The 17,834-nt window shown below is 34.5% G+C and overlaps 3 protein-coding genes across 3 annotated transcripts; 2 read left to right on the top strand and 1 right to left on the bottom strand.

Annotated features, from left to right (window-relative positions):
• Positions 1 to 240: 240 nt before the first annotated feature.
• Positions 241 to 7,797, top strand: LOC122594978 (topless-related protein 4-like). Its single transcript, XM_043767261.1, has 25 exons — positions 241 to 336; positions 742 to 842; positions 991 to 1,170; positions 1,547 to 1,660; positions 1,750 to 1,908; positions 1,986 to 2,169; positions 2,276 to 2,402; positions 2,492 to 2,604; positions 2,714 to 2,882; positions 2,999 to 3,108; positions 3,181 to 3,250; positions 3,373 to 3,446; positions 3,625 to 3,816; positions 3,900 to 4,027; positions 4,123 to 4,357; positions 4,474 to 4,638; positions 5,032 to 5,124; positions 5,237 to 5,386; positions 5,483 to 5,593; positions 5,701 to 5,880; positions 5,980 to 6,108; positions 6,190 to 6,285; positions 6,507 to 6,695; positions 6,782 to 6,948; positions 7,295 to 7,797. Exons 2-25 carry the CDS (start codon positions 763 to 765, stop codon positions 7,497 to 7,499), a joined length of 3,420 nt encoding a protein of 1,139 aa, XP_043623196.1. The 5' UTR covers positions 241 to 336; positions 742 to 762; the 3' UTR covers positions 7,500 to 7,797.
• A 3,733-nt stretch (positions 7,798 to 11,530) lies between these two features.
• LOC122596171 lies at positions 11,531 to 13,238 on the top strand. Its single transcript, XM_043768700.1, has 2 exons — positions 11,531 to 12,875; positions 12,963 to 13,238. The coding sequence occupies exon 1, from the start codon at positions 11,647 to 11,649 to the stop codon at positions 12,541 to 12,543; it is 897 nt and encodes a 298-aa protein (XP_043624635.1). The 5' UTR covers positions 11,531 to 11,646; the 3' UTR covers positions 12,544 to 12,875; positions 12,963 to 13,238.
• A 464-nt stretch (positions 13,239 to 13,702) lies between these two features.
• Positions 13,703 to 15,837, bottom strand: LOC122598281. The gene is made up of 4 exons (XM_043770877.1): positions 15,728 to 15,837; positions 15,215 to 15,337; positions 14,522 to 14,584; positions 13,703 to 14,025 (listed from the first exon to the last, which is right to left on the bottom strand). Exons 1-4 carry the CDS (start codon positions 15,834 to 15,836, stop codon positions 14,015 to 14,017), a joined length of 306 nt encoding a protein of 101 aa, XP_043626812.1. The 5' UTR covers position 15,837; the 3' UTR covers positions 13,703 to 14,014.
• Positions 15,838 to 17,834: the final 1,997 nt, after the last annotated feature.

Below are 17,834 nucleotides of genomic sequence, written 5' to 3'. Positions count from 1 at the left end.
ACAACAAGAACTTATAATTTAGAAACAGATTAATAAAAAAAAATAATAATAATATAGCAATACACTCCGTAATAAAACAAAGGCTCACAACCTCTCATTTGATAACGTATCGTAATAAGTGGACTTACTTATCATTTTCAACTCCCCTATCATCTCGTAGTTTAACTCGTATATATATAATGTCTCTGTTCTTCAAAATTCACATCTCTTTGTTCTTCTTCTTTCTTGTTCTCTGCTTTATCTTTCTCTCTCTAGAACAAAAAAGAGGACCGAGAAGAAATATATATACATATTATATACACACACACACATCAGATCTGTCTCTATAATCATCAGGTAGCCAATCATCTATCTTTTCTGTATCTATATATTTATTTATCCATAATTATTACATATATACATATTAGATTTATATTTGTATATATTTATCATATCTGTTGATTTATTATTGTTGATAATATACATGTATGTAATTTATTTGGTGTGTGTATATATATATGTATGTATCTATGTGTATATAGCATTTATATGTATATTTATGAAAACTGACTATTTTTTGGATCAATAGTTGGAATTAGGGTTTATTTTTAGCTGAATTGTTACAGAAATAAGTTTTATTATATTTCTTAGAATTATTTAATTTTAATAGTTAAAAATATTAATACTTTAAATATAATTTTAATTATTAGTTTATAGTTTTAAATGTAGATTTAGTTAATTTTGATTATATTATATATGCAGTGTGGGAAATATAGGAAAGCTATGTCTTCCCTAAGCAGAGAGCTTGTGTTTTTAATACTTCAGTTTCTTGATGAAGAGAAGTTTAAGGAGACCGTTCACAGGTAAAAGTTTATAATTATATATATATATATATATATTTTGTTTTACATAGATTGTGCTAAAACTAGGATTAGAACAAATGTGTAATTTATGTTGAGGTTTGGTTATGGTGTTGTAGTGATACGTAATTGAGTTTGTTTTGTTGTTAAGGTTGGAGCAAGAATCTGGCTTTTTCTTTAACATTCGTTACTTTGAGGAAATGGTGACGAATGGAGAGTGGGATGAGGTGGAAAAGTATCTTTCCGGATTCACGAAAGTGGATGATAACAGATATTCAATGAAGATATTCTTTGAGATACGAAAGCAGAAGTATCTAGAAGCTCTGGATAAGTACGTTCGTTTTTCTTTTGTGTAGTATATCTGTCATTTATCGCATGATGTTAGCTATAAATCTGGAAATGATATAACTGATAGGCAAAGTCGAGAGCTTTTAATGCATTGTTTTTACGTATTCACTTAGTTGTGACAGCCTTTACTTTGTCGTGTAGCGATTTATATATATAAAACTAGAAATGGTATAAATGATCGACAAAGGCAAAAGCTTTTAATACATTGGTTCTGTTTACTTAGTTGTGATGTTGCTTTGTCATGTAGGTATTTATGTATTTAACTTTTGCTTCGGATGGATTCGGGTCTGGTTTGAAACCTTTAATGGGGTCATATTTGTACTCATGTGATAGATTCTTGTTATTTGTTGAATTTGTAGGAAGGATCGTGCCAAAGCTGTTGAGGTTCTAGTGAAGGATTTGAAGGTGTTTTCAGCTTTTAATGAAGATCTTTTTAAAGAAATAACACAGCTTTTGACTCTCGAGAACTTCAGGTAGCGACGTGTTTTTCTTGAAACGTATTATCTATCAAAGCTTTGCTGTATACCTGTCGTGGTTTCTAATAAAATAATAATACATACAGAGACAACGAGCAATTATCCAAATATGGAGACACCAAATCTGCCAGGGGTATAATGTTGGGCGAGCTTAAAAAGCTGATTGAAGCGAATCCTTTGTTTCGGGATAAGCTAAACTTTCCAACTTTAAAAAATTCAAGATTGCGTACTCTTATCAATCAAAGGTTCAGTTTTATATCCGCATCCGGGGTTGACTTCAATTTCATGATTTTAGTCTTTGACTTTTCTTTTTTATTTGCAGTTTGAACTGGCAACATCAGCTGTGTAAGAACCCGAAGCCGAATCCAGACATAAAAACTTTGTTTATTGACCATTCTTGTGGACAATCACAACCTAATGGGGCAAGGGCTCCGTCCCCTGTGAATAATCCATTAATGGGTGCTGTGCCAAAGCCAGCAGGCTTTCCACCTTTAGGTGCTCATGGAGTAAGTGGATACAATTTTCTTGATCTTTACTGTTTGTAAGTTGAATTTAATTTTTTGTCTTAATGTATTTTTGTGCTCCTAATAACGTCTTTTCCTTCTTAAAAAGCCGTTTCAGCCTGCACCAGCAGCAGCTCTTCCTACATCTCTAGCTGGTTGGATGGCGAATCCCTCCCCAGTGCCTCATGCATCGGCTTCTGCTGGTCCTCTTGGTTTCAATCCTGCAAATAACCCTGGTACATAATATATTTTATAAAATATTAGTTTCAATTGCTGCCAAAGATTTTCGTTTTTATATAATAATACCCATCTTTCTTCACATCAGCTTTATTAAAGCGCCCTAGGACTCCCCCAACCAACAATCCTGCTGTTGACTATCAAACAGCCGACTCTGAACATGTATTGAAGAGAACAAGAACATTCGGCATTTCTGATGAAGTATACAACTTTGCCTGTTCTTTATAAACCTTGATATCACGAAGCTTCTATCTACTTTTAGATGATACAGGTGGTTCTTGATTCTGACCCATCTGTGTTTTGTTACCAGGTCAATCATCTGCCGGTTAATATCTTGCCTGTTGGTTACAGTGGTCAGAGTCACGGTCAAAGCTCTTACTCATCTGATGATTTACCTAAAGCTGTAGTGATGACCCTAAATCAGGGTTCAGTAGTTAAGAGCATGGATTTTCATCCAGTACAGCAGATTCTGCTCCTTGGTTGGTTTTCATGCCTTAGACATGACTTTTTTACTTTTCATTAGTTGTGATTGTCTCACTGTCATTCTTTTTCCTTTTTTTTTTGTTTTTTTGTGTGTGTGTGTTTCTATTTACAGTAGGAACAAGCACCGGAGATATCATGATATGGGAACTCGGTAGTAGAGAAAAGCTTGCCCATAAGAATTTCAAGGTTTGGGATCTTGGTGCTTGCACAATGCCTTTGCAGGTTTGCCTTACAACCCTAACTAAAATTGATTGTATTGTGATTACATTTTTTGACCTTTGACTCTTGTGCCAGGCCTCTTTGTCTAGTGACTATTCTGCATCAGTCAATCGAGTTACCTGGTGCCCTGATGGGACTCTATTTGGTATGTTGATGTTTATTTATTTCTTTTGGAAAGATTCAAACTATCAACCAGTGTGGCAGACTCAAAACACCTAATGCTTATTTTTGTTAGTTTCATTTAACTTATCATAAAATTTAATATAGGCGTCGCATACTCGAAGCATATTGTGCAGATATACTCTTACCATGGTGGTGATGATATCCGAAATCACTTGGAGGTTCATTCTCTCCTCTTTTTCTTTATAGTAGTTGCTTTGTTGTGTATTAAATGCATACTATTCCGTATAAATAACATCTTCTACATCTTTTCCCCCTTTTCCTTTATAGTAGTTTGTTGTGTATTAAATGCATATAGATTCCATATAAATAACATCTTCTACATAATTATTTTTACAGATCGATGCTCATGTAGGCAGTGTTAATGATCTCGCCTTCTCTTACCCTAACAAACAACTTTGCATTGTGACTTGTGGGGAAGACAAGTTAATAAGGGTTTGGGATGCAGTGACGGGAAATAAACAGTATACATTTGAGGGTCATGAAGCACCTGTGTATTCTGTATGCCCACATTATAAAGAAAACATTCAGGTACAACTAAGTTTTTCAAATATTGAGTTACTTCTCCTGAAAATTTGTGACTATTCTAATTTATCTATTAATTGATTCAATAGTTTATATTCTCGACGGCAACCGATGGGAAAATAAAAGCATGGTTGTATGACAATATGGGTTCAAGAGTTGACTATAATGCACCAGGTCATTCATCGACCACCATGGCATACAATGCAGATGGAACAAGGTTTGAAAAATCCTCGAATTTGTTCTTATTTTGAGATTGGGGTGCATACTGTCTATTCCTGATGCTAACTAAAACATGATATGTTCACATGATAGGTTATTTTCGTGCGGTACAAATAAGGAAGGGGAATCACACATTGTCGAATGGAATGAAAGTGAAGGAGCCGTTAAGCGTACATATAACGGGCTCGGGAAGCGATCCGTTGGGGTTGTGCAATTTGATACAACCAAAAATCGGTTTCTTGCTGCTGGTGATGAGTTTCTGGTTAAATTTTGGGATATGGATAATGTTAACTTATTGACAACTGTTGATGCTGATGGCGGGCTACCGGTACTTACCATACGCTTACTGTTGATATTATTATCTTTACATGATATATACTTTCACTTTCGTGACTTTTGTATTTAGCATTTATGTTGCTTCCTAAAATATTATAATATCGACAGGCTACTCCTTGCATACGATTTAACAAGGAAGGGCTTCTTTTGGCTGTCTCAACAAGTGAGAATGGCATCAAAATTCTTGCGAATCCAGATGGGATGAGGCTACTAAGAACCATGGAGAATCGTTCTTTTGACCCCTCCAGAGTTGCATCTGCGTCTGTTGTAAAGGTAGATAACGTAGTAGATTTGGCATAATTGATCCATTAAATGATTAAGACCCTGTTGATTAGGGTTATGAATGATTTCTAACGGTTTAAATATATTTAGCTTATAACCTCCTAAATCATTTTACCGAGATTTCACATTTTACCGGATGGATGATCACAATTTTTGGTATCAAGTCTTACACACTAGTGATGAGAAGAAGTTAATTAGTTTTTTGGATAAGAAATATTTAGATCAATCCAAACCGACCCTAGCCATTCCTAAAGTCTCCGTCTGGCCCGACCCATTGTCACTTGCACCCAACCCAACCGACCTGTCCTTTTTGACCTATGCCTGGTGATATGTTTCATACTTTAGAATTATATTTTTGCTCCTTTCTTTGCACCATATGAACAGAGCTCTGCAATGAGTACATTTGGTGCTGCTAATGCTTCTGCTGGACCAAGCATTATGGATAGAGTTACACCAGCGCCCTCAATGGTTGCAATGGTGAGAAATGATATATTTTTGGTAAATCAGATGCTAATTTTTTTTTTCCTGAAGTGTTTATCCATCTAATGATGTTAACATTTTTCAATTTTTGCATGGGTGCTACTTGTAGAATGTTGACAATCGGAGTTTGGTTGATGTTAAGCCAAGAATCGGAGATGAGTCAATGGACAAATCGAGAATATGGAAACTGACAGAAATCACAGAAGCATCAGAATGCCGCTCCCTGAGGCTTCCAGATACAACATCTTCGGCAATGCGGGTATTTTGTTGTTCTACTATGATTGTATTTCTCCGATGGTTTAATTTTTTTTTTATCAAACTCAATCAAGTATCCTCCTTCATGTTCACGTTACAGGTTTCAAGGTTGATTTACACTAATTCAGGACTTGCTATATTGGCTCTAGCATCCAATGCCGTCCATAAACTATGGAAGTGGCAGAGAAATGACCGGAATTCAACTGCGAAGGTATCTGCGGTTTTGTTATAAATCCCACAGTTAATGCTTTTTTGTTCTTATTCCTATAGTTGATGCTAAGCTAATTGTGGCTCTTACCCTTTCTTTGCCTCTTTTAGGCTACTGCCAGTGTTGTCCCTCAGTTATGGCAACCGACAAGTGGTATCTTGATGACCAATGTAATTAGTGATACAAACCCGGAAGAAGCTGTTCCGTGCTTTGCACTGTCAAAAAATGACTCTTATGTCATGTCTGCGTCAGGGGGGAAGATCTCTTTATTTAATATGATGACCTTTAAGGTAACACATTCCTGCTTTTTTTCTAAATACGAAATAAACTAGAGTATTATCTTAGTCATCGCCCTGACCATTTATTTATCGCTTTCATATAATATGCAGACTATGACAACATTCATGCCACCTCCACCTGCTGCTACCTTTTTGGCATTCCATCCACAAGACAATAATATTATAGCCATAGGCATGGAAGACTCTTCTATTCAGATATACAATGTCCGCATCGATGAGGTTGGTACTATAATTAAAATTGAAAACTTGATTTATTCGAGTATTTAAAGAACAAAGTAACATTTACTATTTTCTGAACAGGTCAAAACTAAGCTTAAGGGCCATAATAAAAGGATTACAGGCTTGGCCTTCTCTAATGTGCTTAATGTGTTAGTATCTTCTGGCGCCGATTCCCAGGTGAGAAAATTGGACGGCCTTTTAGCAATAGCAACTTGGGTCTGGTCAATTATTATTTGTTTTATAAAATGTTAACTTCAGAAAAAGCACCGAGTATTTCTTGTCGGAGATTTGTATTTCTACTAATAGATTTATCTTGTGCAGTTGTGTGTTTGGAGCACAGAAACTGAATATTTATTGTCGGAGATTTGTATTTCTGCTAATAGATTTATCTTGTGCAGTTGTGTGTTTGGAGCACAGAGGGATGGGAGAAGCAAACCAATAAACACTTGCAAATTCCACCTGGACGTGTTGCAGCCCCTGTAGTGGATACTCGTGTACAATTTCACAATGATCAGACGCATCTGCTAGTTGTCCATGAAACTCAGATAGCCGTCTATGAAGCGCCTAAACTTGAACACCCCAAGCAGGTCAGTCTTGTTTGTAACTATTCATCTTGTAAGTTCCTTTTTGGATATCTATTTTATGATACCTAAGTTTATTATCTCTTGAACAGTGGGTCCCTCCAGAAACTAGTGGTTTGATTACACATGCTACTTATTCGTGCGATAGCCAGTCAGTTTACGTGAGTTTTGAGGATGGAAGTGTTGGTATTCTTACTGCATCAACACTCAGATTACGATGCCGAATCAGTTCCACCTCATACTTGCCATCCAATCCAAAGTGAGTATCTCTCTAGGGTCATGAAATTAAATGATAGTCACCCATATCTTTGAATAGATACGGCACTTTATGCATTAAAATCTGTATTTTTTTTGTAGATGGTTAAACTTTGTTGTATGAATATCACTACCCCACTCTTATTATGGAAATACTTTAAATTTTGCATATTTGACTCTCAAATGCTTTCTCAGGAAAAGGATATTTTAAAATATAATATTTCTGATAAATGACTTCCAATTTTTTGGATAGGGGATGTTTTGGGTCAATAATTACCCGTTTTAAACTGAACCTGTTTTGACTGACTTGCGATTTTGCCACCTCAAAATTTTGACACTGTCCATTGCAGTTCAAGGGTGTATCCACTCGTGATTGCTGCACATCCAACCGAAGCCAACCAATTTGCACTAGGACTGACTGATGGTGGGGTGGTTGTACTCGAGCCACAGGAACCAGAAGGGAAATGGGGCACCTCACCTCCACCTGAGAATGGTGCTGGCCCAAGCAGTATTACTGCAGGGGCAACAAGTACAATCGATCAAGCTCAGAGGTAACCTTTAAAGATTGAAGAGTTAGGTACAGCGGTCAGTGTAGGCAGTGGATACCTGGTACATGTAGTGTTATAGGCTACCTTTAGAATCAGGTATAGATGGTGTAAAGCAAATCTTAAAAGATATGTTCTCAAGATGATTCCGTCAAGTTATTGTTTCGGAAGTGAGTTTATTGACACCATACAAAGTTTTTTTTATGTATGAACTTGAGTCGATATCAACCCTTTTTTAGTTTGATTTTATGGAAATGTGACATCATAATTATTACTATTTATAAATGCATTATTCAGTTGTTTCATTATTTCATTTCTTAATATTCAGATATAGTTTATACACAAGATATGTCTCTATTTTCTGTCGCATCTTATTTGTAATAATTTGTATGCGTTCATCTTATATGATGCTTGACTTGGGTTTTGTTGACCAACGATTGAAATAACGATTCTTTGAAGATAGAAAAAAGAAACAAAAGTAACTGGCTGCGGGGCATATCTATTGAACAACCTGATGTTTCAATGCCCATGCGTTGGATTAATACTTCCAAATAGGTCAACAAATGTCATGACATCATATGATTGTTATATTGAGAGACAACTTACAATAAAACGTATAAAATTAGAAGTTTTGGTAGATATAGTCTAACAGGTAATTAAAATGCTATATGTAAAACGAAAATTCATACATCATCATATACACGACAATTTCTTTTTACCCATAGCCATAGTGTAATAAACTCTGAAAACTAATTGATACGACTACAACTCTACAAGTCTCCATAATTTGATAATTACTTAAAAGTAACAAATAGCAAAACCAAATGGCAAATTCAACGGGGAATTTTTTTTTTTTTTACGAATGGGATATATAATCTATGGTTATTGGTCATAATAATAGATATAGATATATCTATCTATCTATTACTTTTATAAAAAAGTAGTTAACAAAGCTTTTTAAAGCCCTCTTGCAATCTAAAATTATATTGAAAAAATGCCACATAGGATTTTAACCTATGTGTCAACTCCATATTTTTTTCAAAAATAAACTATATATTTAGAAAAAAAATGAACTTATATATATATTAATTAATTAATAAATAAATAAATATATTGTAGAAATCTAAGATCTTCTCATTAGATAAAATGATATCTTCTCTTTAACTAAAAAAACACGTCTATACCTAATGATATTTCATTATCTTTTTTATTCAACATTACATAAAGTTCTTTTCCTTTTCTTCTTATGATGATTATACGGAAGTTTTCAAAACTATATGAATATACAAAAATAAAACAAATTAAGTGTAAAAAAGAGATTTAATTAGTTAAAAGATAACATCGAAACTCATAAATCTTAACATTATATTAACTACACCTTGAATATATGTTCCAAATTTTAACTTTTTTTTTAATAAACAATATCCTCTTTTAAGTATAAAAACTACCTTGGTGTATACTTTCTTCTTTGCCAATAGCCGGTAAGTACAAATAAGATGGGTTTTATGGTAAACGTACAACTAATTAATAGACTTTAACAAAAACCCTTAGGGTTTCATTTAGCAAAACCAAAAAAAAAATTGAGTCATATAAATTCAAGTAATTGTAAATCACCCGGAGTCCGAGACCTACCCCACCCTTAAACCAAATTCTACATCCTAATTTTCTTTTTCTTCCTCTTTTGGAATGGCACATTCTACCTCTTCTGGATTAGCCAATTAGATTAAACAAAAATTAAAACCACCATGGTGTTGATAATCCATTTCTAAAAATCGCAGCAACACCTTCAAATGAATATAACTGTTTTACTTTTTGGATGTTAAGAAGAACATTCAACACATAAGGCATAGTCAAATTATCCTCTTTGATTTATATATCCAGCCAATTGTAATTTTTCATGTGACTTTTAACTTTTTTGGAGAGAAATGTAGTGGAATTGTCACTCTACATTAAGGATCAAATTGTATGTCTTTGAGTTCTGTTGTAACAAGACGACTACATGATACATGTTCTAGATGTAGATCATTTATTGGCAACAAAAGGCAATTTACTAGAATTACTAGAAGAAAAACATATTACTAAATTCTTAATGGTAATTTAAAGTATAGCTTAATAGCTTAAATCCTTCTATCTCTTTAAGTTCATATTTTGTCAAGCTTTTGGTTGAATCTATTTCTGTTCAACCATATGTTTATATGTTACTAAACTATTTATATAGTTCACATCACGTTATTTTAATGAAATATGTTCGCTATCGTTTCTTCATATATTAAGGGTATTATATAGTTTTTTATACAGCTCGTGCATCGCGCGGGTCAAAAACCTAGTATGTTTATAAAACAATATGATTATGAGGGAAATATAATATGACATGATACGTTTATTGTCTTTCAAAAAATCTATTAGATCTCTTTGAACTAATGTACACTCTATTGTTTGGAATTAAACTTATAGGATTTTTGCTAACAAATGTGTGTTCGTTAATTCCCTTTGATAGGTACTATTATTATAAATAAGTAGAGCGAAATGAAGATGGGGTTATTAGTTTTCGTGATTTATGACTCCCCAGAGGCATTAATGGACCCGCGATAGGGGTTGGTTCCAGAAAAGCTAACTTACTATATCATATACTTTGTTAGCATAAATAATCAGGTAGTATGCCCTTTATCTATAATTTGAGAGGTTAATCTCACAATGCAACGGCGAAGATGCGATGGTGACAACGATTGGTGGTAGTGACGGCGAGTATTATAGGTGGTGGCGACGCTAATTGATAAAAATAATTGATATAAAAAAGATGACTTAGATATTATAATATATAGTGTAAAAGTGGTGACAAAAAAATTTACTCTATATAATAAGAGGGGTAATATGAATATGTTGCATTTTAATTTTTTTTTAACTTTTTCAACATAAATGAGAATGTCTTATAAAGTACTACGAACATGGTACCTACACGTTACGGCGAATACCATTGACATGTCGTCTAGATCGAGGGGTGATGTGGGTCTCATGGGGACGTTCAACGACGGTGGTGGTGTTGAACGAAGGTGGAGGCGATGGACGTTGGAGGTGATGGTTGGGCTTTGAGGACAACAGTGGAGGTGTGTGTATTTTTGTGGCAAAAAGAAAACAATAGGGAGAATAAATGTATGGAATAAGGGAAGGAGGGGTAAAAGGGTAAAATCGCATGTTTCAAATCTTGTAAACTTTCAACGTGGGTTGATAATTTTTAATAAGAAGTATAAAAGTATAGATAAATAAAAGTTATCATAAAAGATTGAAAATTTTGATGTAAGAAATATTTATTTTACTATTACCCATACCATTCCAATTCAATTAGATTACGTGACTAAATTTATGTTGTTCTAAGACTAACAACATTTTATCCTTTTTATAACGTGAGTAACAGGTATGGTTAATGTGAGTAACAGGTATGGTTATGTTCAGTGACGGAACCAAGATTGGATGTGACTTGTAGTACATTTTTTTTTCCGCTACTCTTGTATCACTGTAAATTAATGATAACGTCTAGATTGTTGCAAGTTTTAGCTTTTTTTAAAAAAAGATTTGTCTATTTTTGACGGATTTTAAGAGTTTTTGACACTTTTGGTCGTATTCTTTACATATTTATTTGTACAAATACATCTTTATAAGTTATATTTTCGAGAAAAAATTTAGAAAGCTTACAATTAGTTACATTGACCGTTATCACATATTTATTTGACCCGTAGCACCAATAAAAAATACATCCTTTTTTTTGGTAAATTATACTACAAAAATTTAACGGACCCATAGCCCCGGTTACCCTCTATCATGACAAATTAAGGATACACAACTTCATGGGTTGAATAGTAAATCAAAATATTATAGAAAAACATGTCCAAACAAAGATAAATTACGTCCAGTATTACATTAGTTAAACCAAGTGATGAGAGAGTATATACAATTTTGAAAAACAAATAAATAAGGAAATGGAATATATCGTATACTATAATAACCAAATCCAAACACCCTTTCAAAAGTTGGGGAAATAAAAAAAAAAAAACTAAACTAAACAAACACCACAAACCCTATTTTGTTACCATAAACCAAAACCCCCAAATTCCTCGCATTTTATTTCAGTTCAATCATCATTAATCAATGGCTCAGGATTTATGGCTCAGGATTTAAAAGAGGATGGATTTCCTGATTTACCAGTAGAAGTTTCTGAATCCATCTTGTCCCGATTCGACTTTTCTGAGATAAACCAACTAAAGTATCTAAGTAAGCAATTCAAAAGTTTGATTAAATCAAAACCATTTTCAGAAGTGTACAACAATATGGCTGAATCCTCGGCATCTAATTGGTTGATTGCACATGCCATCTTCCAACCCAAGAACAAAGTTGGGGTACTTTATTGTATAAGGGAATCGGACTCGATGACGAAGATAATCGATTTGGGTAGGCTTCTTCAAGGGCGGATAGAACCAGAAGGTGAAATTTGGTTAAGTGTTCAAAATTCATTGGTGCTACTAAGGTATTTCAATCCCCCAAAAGTCTTTAATTTATTTGTTATCAATATAGGAACAAATCAAATTCATGTCATCAATGTCCCTGAAATCATTGACGGCCATTACTTAAATGTTGATACTGCAAATTTTGTCTTTGAACCACGTGCCACTGTTATGAATGATATCACCTATAAGATTGTAACTGCCGAGTTCGGCGAAGATGAAATCCTTAGGCACTTTCGTTATACTTCTGCAAATGGAAATGATCAGTGGCATGTCAGTCATGCCCGCTTGCTTGAAGCCCAGGAAAGTATACATCCTGATGGTGGTAATGATGATCTCATTAGGGCTAGTGACCTAGGAATGCTACTTGTATCGACTAGGCTAGGTGAATCAATTTATAAATGTCCACCTACCGATGAATTTACCGAGCTTACTTTCAGCCTTGCATTTAGTATGTTTACCCTAGATGACTTGAAGCGATCCATCGTCGAAACCTACTTCGGTTTGGATGGGTGGGCGATATTATTGGTTAGACGCACAGATCGAGGGAATGATTAATTGACACGTGTGGCTAAGATAAGCTTGTTTCAAATTAAGGAAGATTGGACCTCGTATCGACATGTTTCTACTACACCTAAAGATAAGATCAGCCCAAACATTTTTTTCTTTGATGGACAATGTTATGTGCAACAAGTAGGCACAAAAGTCAACATCACCCTAGTTACACAACATCACGCCTATGATTCTGATGATGACGATGGCTCTGGCCCTTTCCCATGGATGCTACATAAGTACACATTTAACACTGCCATCAGTAAGTGGCGCGCCGTTGACATCTGGAATGTTGTTTATACCGCCAAGCTAACCCTTGGGCGTACTGCTTAGGTTAGGTATGTTTTCTGGATTCCAAGTTATTTTAGTACTATTTATTCATCAGAGTCCCAAATGTAATGTTTTTTAATGACACTTTACTGCAGGAATATCATAGGAAGAGAAGGGACTAATTTTGGAGAATCATGAAGATGAAAAAAAGGGGCAAAGATGGACACCTTAACGAAAAGGGGGCAAAGAAGAAGTGAAGATGCCAATATATTTGTGTCTCCTACAACCTAGAATTTCAACCTTGACATTCTATACCCTTTGTTGCCTGTATTTTTGTTATTAGTATCTCATACTACTTTTGGGTGTCAATCTATTGCTGTATTAAACTTATTTAATCTATCTATCATATGACCTTGTTAATCTTGTTTTTACATCACTTATATAAGCTATATTTACATATTTTATCATAAATATTTAATGAGATCCTGAGAACAGGTCGGATGGCAGAAACTATTCAGTCCAATCCACGATAAGTCGATAAACGTCTAGCATTACCCACTTTAAATGTTCATATTAAAATGACCCAATAGTCTATTATCACATTAGTTGCATGTGGAAACTAATGTTGTTTGTGTAAGTGAAACCCTAAAGGAGCATTGTTGTTTTATAATTTTGCACACAAGTGAAGCATGACAAGTAATTGATTGTACAAGTCAAAGCAGTTAGGGTTAATTAAGTGAAGTTGGTTCAGCAAAAACAAGTTTTTGGTAAAAAAGGATAAACTTTTTAAAAGGGTAACTAGCATAGTGAATTTGGGTTATGTTTTGTTATTTCAGGACACGCTTGACGTGCTTCCTTGTAATCTATTTTTATCTTTTACTTTGACCCATCAAAAAACAAAATGTAACCCGAATATGTCTATTCATAAGTGACGGGTCGAATTTTGAGCTGTAACATCATTATTGAGCCCTATGACATTTTTTCTATTTACAGAAAACATATGCCAAGATGGTATTCTTTTAAGTTCTTCTACACAAAGAAACACATGTTATTTATCCGATAAGATCAAGAAAAAGAAAATGTGAAATGCCCTAAACAGGTAAGACCATGATCACAACCAAAATCCCATTAGAAGCATCAAATTCAGATTCTTAACCTGGATGAGATAACAGCGAACTATAAGCTCAATCCATAGTAAAATAAAACATCAGTATTGACCTGCAAATCAATAGGATAAACTTCAAAACAGCAAATTTAACCACCTTTTGCAATATAAGCATATGATGAAAATAGCTAGATTCATGAATGAACATTGTATCAAGGGGGGCACATATTTCACTATCTTTTTAGTAAGTTCAAATTTGTAAGACCGTATCTTCTACATAAATAACTTAATTTGTTGTTTTCTGACAACATTTACTTTCATTGTAAAAATGGTACGAAGAGAACCACCATGTTAGGTTGGTCCAGGCTTAAGACAAACCAAACAGATTGGGCCAATTAGGGACTGGATCAGGCCTGGAACAACGGCTTCTAATATGCCTGTTTTTAGGGTAAAAGGTAACCCACACCAAACTTTTGAAGGATCAGACCAAAGAAATGTCCACCTAGAACCAGGCCCGGCGGGTCTGGTCCTGGCTTTATTCGTCTCTTCATCAGGTATTGATTATAAGGACGAATGGAGTTAACTTTTAGCAGAAGTAGCGCAACTCACCAATTGGTTCTGTTGGATCTGCAGCAGAGCCCTTGGATCCTCCTTCCACTTCAGCATTGGTACCTATTGATTGATTTTATTACGCGTACAAAAATAAACAAAAAAAAAATCACTAAAACAAAAGATTAAACATTAACATATCAAGGAAGATAAGTTGCGCCAGTATCAATCATCATCATCATCCTCATTTTTCCCTTTACTATTCCTGCTCAATTGTGCTGCTATGGAAGATACAGGGAAACCCTTTATTTTCATTTACAGGGATTAAAAAAGGGCCAACCCAGAGGCCCATTATGATACTAAGAAAAAGTCTTTCATTCACAGACGGCATAATTCTCTAAAAATGCCTAAAAGGTGAAAGGTGCTGCCTTGTCCCTGCAGTGCATACCATCACCTAAATAGCAAAAGGCCAGTCACCATGGTTTTGAAAGCCGTGCTTAGCACTGCCTTATTAGGGGAGGTTCAAACCAGAAAGGACATCAGGCGAAACTGCGACATCCTAACCACTATTGTCTCACACACGACTACAATTTGAAAGGATACTTCATTAAAGAAACAGAAGTATACTTTCCACTGCCACCCGACATGTTATACAAAATCCAAAATAATATGGAGTAACAAGCTAATAAACAGAAACATTTGAAACATCCTTATACTAATTAAACATTAGCAGAAGAAGAAGTACGGACTGACCAGTAGTAGTAGTATCAGTTGTTGAGAAACCATTCAAAAATGGTGCAATAGATTCCAAGCTCAGACCCAATTCTTGAGCTTCGGATATAATTCTTTCACGGTTGAGTTTGTGACCCTGGGCAGCTGTACGTAGGTCATAATTAATAAGCCAATCATAAACAACAAAACTATATATATATGTATCTATATAAAACTTGGCCGAGTACTCGAGGCAGACTTTATGTAAGTCGGTCGAAGTCTGAAAATCTGATCAAGTTGGGTCAAACTCAGGGGCATCTTTTCAATGATTTTTTTAACGCAATTTCAATAACTAACTCCGACGTTCTAAAAAAAGGAACATGTTTGAAGGATTATGTTTATGTTTATGTTCATTGTTTAAATGTATGGGAATGTTGGGGAAATTATCAAGTTTAAATCAAATCATAAAGTACTAGGTTTATTACTAATTTGAGGAAAAAACAAACAAACAACAACAATATGTCGTATATACAATACATAGATATATATGCATACCAAGTATGGCATCCAGGCCACTGAGAGGGCGTTGAAGAAGCCAAATCTTATAACGACGTTTCTTTGCTTCGAATATGGGGCCGGGTTTTAAAGTCTTGCCGTTGGTCATATGGATCACAAATTTAGAAAACTAGTGGTTGGCTGTTAGCTGGTAGTTGTAGCTCATAAATGTATTTTTATGTTTGGTAGAGTAGCTATAACTTTTAATAAAATGTGTAAAATTATCATTATAGACATTATCAAAAGTTATTAAATCCTTACTCAAATAATTATAAAGAACTTTTGATCATTTTCTGTTTAAAAAAATAATTATAAAGAAAAAAATCAAAGTGTTTTTCACTTAAAAAAAATATATTATGTTTTACCTTTTAATGTTAAAGTTGCTATTGGAACTTGAAACTTAAAGACTTTTTTCAAATGCTTTGTTGTCCAAAGCATTACCATGGCCCATAAGACTAAGAGGAGTGGTGTAGGGGGAAGGAGGGGGCGACTTGTGCCATGTGTCATGTGGGATAAAAAGAGTTGCCCCTCAAAAAAGGTGAAAATGGGTGGGTTTTTAAGGAGTGAGCGACTTGTGCCATGTGGCATGTGGTAATGATTGATTTAATTTTATTTTTGATTTTTTTGTAAACTTTGTTATAATAAAAAGGAAATACATATATATTTTAAACATAAACAAATTTATTAAACATAATTAAAATTACTACTAGTTAATCATAAAAATAACAAAGTTCTTAAAATAACAAAGTGCGAAAAATAACAAAGTTCGAAAAATAAAAAAGTTCATAAAAATAACAAAGTTATTAAATATAAAAACTAATCAAGACAAATATTTTTCACGAAGGGCTTGTTTTTTACGTTCCATGATGCTTCGCTCCGGCTTTTCAAGGTGGGAATAGTCGGTACCCAACAACTTCCAATCGCGGTCTTCTTCCATGATCTTAACTTTCTTTTCCTTCAACTCAATTTTCTTCGAGCTCATATCAAACAACTTATCCAACTTTTTCGCAATTCCTTCAAATGTCTCCATATACTTACCTTTTCCTTTCCCCTTGCCTCCCGAGCTCGACCCGGCTTCCCCTCTCGACGCTTTCTTTGATGCGTCCCTACCAATGGGTCGTTCTTGAAGCCCCGGCTCATCATCATTATCACCCAACTCTTCAAACGAGTTAAGGTCAAAGTTGACCCTAGCATCCGACCCTTGACTAGCCACTGGGTCGGTGGATGATGAAGTCTTCGACCTTTTGGCTGTGGGTTCACCGAGATTGGTCCTCACAGTGCTTTTGTCTACGAGATAAAACTTCGAACTGTATATATATAAAACATAATTACACATAATAAAAAGTAATATATGTACATATATAGATTAGACATAATTAAACATAATAAAATGAAATGTACATATATATATACATATATATACTAGACATAATAAAACATAATAAAATGAAATGTACATACATATATATATATATATATATTAAACATAATTAGACTTAATATATAATAAAACGAAACAGTTTTTTTTTATAAAAAAAATGGGCATATTTATATATAATAGAAAATAGTATGCGTAAAAGGAAAAATACCACATTCCGGGTTTTCGGTCACCGATAGCCAAGCCGTAGCTAAATTCATTTCTTCCGATGGTAACCACGTTTGTATGACATTTCTTGGCCGTGGTTCGTCTTCGCCGGCCACTTTTTTCCTATGCCGCCTTGGTTTTGATGGTTGAGGGGGTGGTTGTGTCTCTTGAACAACATCATCATCTTGAGAATCTAGTGGTGGAGTCTCAACTAGCCTTTGACGATCAAAAAATGAACCGGGAGTGTTTTGTTGGCTAGACGATCCACCAAAAGTTTCATGTTGGCTCGAACCACCCATACCCATACCCGGACCCATACCCATACCCATTTGTTGATTAGTAGACATATGTTGAATCAATTGGAAAAGTTGTGGGTTATTGAGTAAATTAAGGTCGTTTAAAATATCGGGTTGTTGATTTGGGTTATTTGGACGTTGACTACGATTACCCGGGGTAAAAGGGTTGTTGTTGAAGTTGTTGTTTGGAAACATTTTTGGTTAAAGATGAAGAAGATGAAAGTAA

Source organism: Erigeron canadensis, chromosome 4 (genome assembly GCF_010389155.1).
Source record: "Erigeron canadensis isolate Cc75 chromosome 4, C_canadensis_v1, whole genome shotgun sequence".
NCBI lineage: Eukaryota > Viridiplantae > Streptophyta > Magnoliopsida > Asterales > Asteraceae > Erigeron > Erigeron canadensis.
Note: the sequence above shows the minus strand (reverse complement) of the source record. Positions and strands in the feature narration are given on the sequence as shown.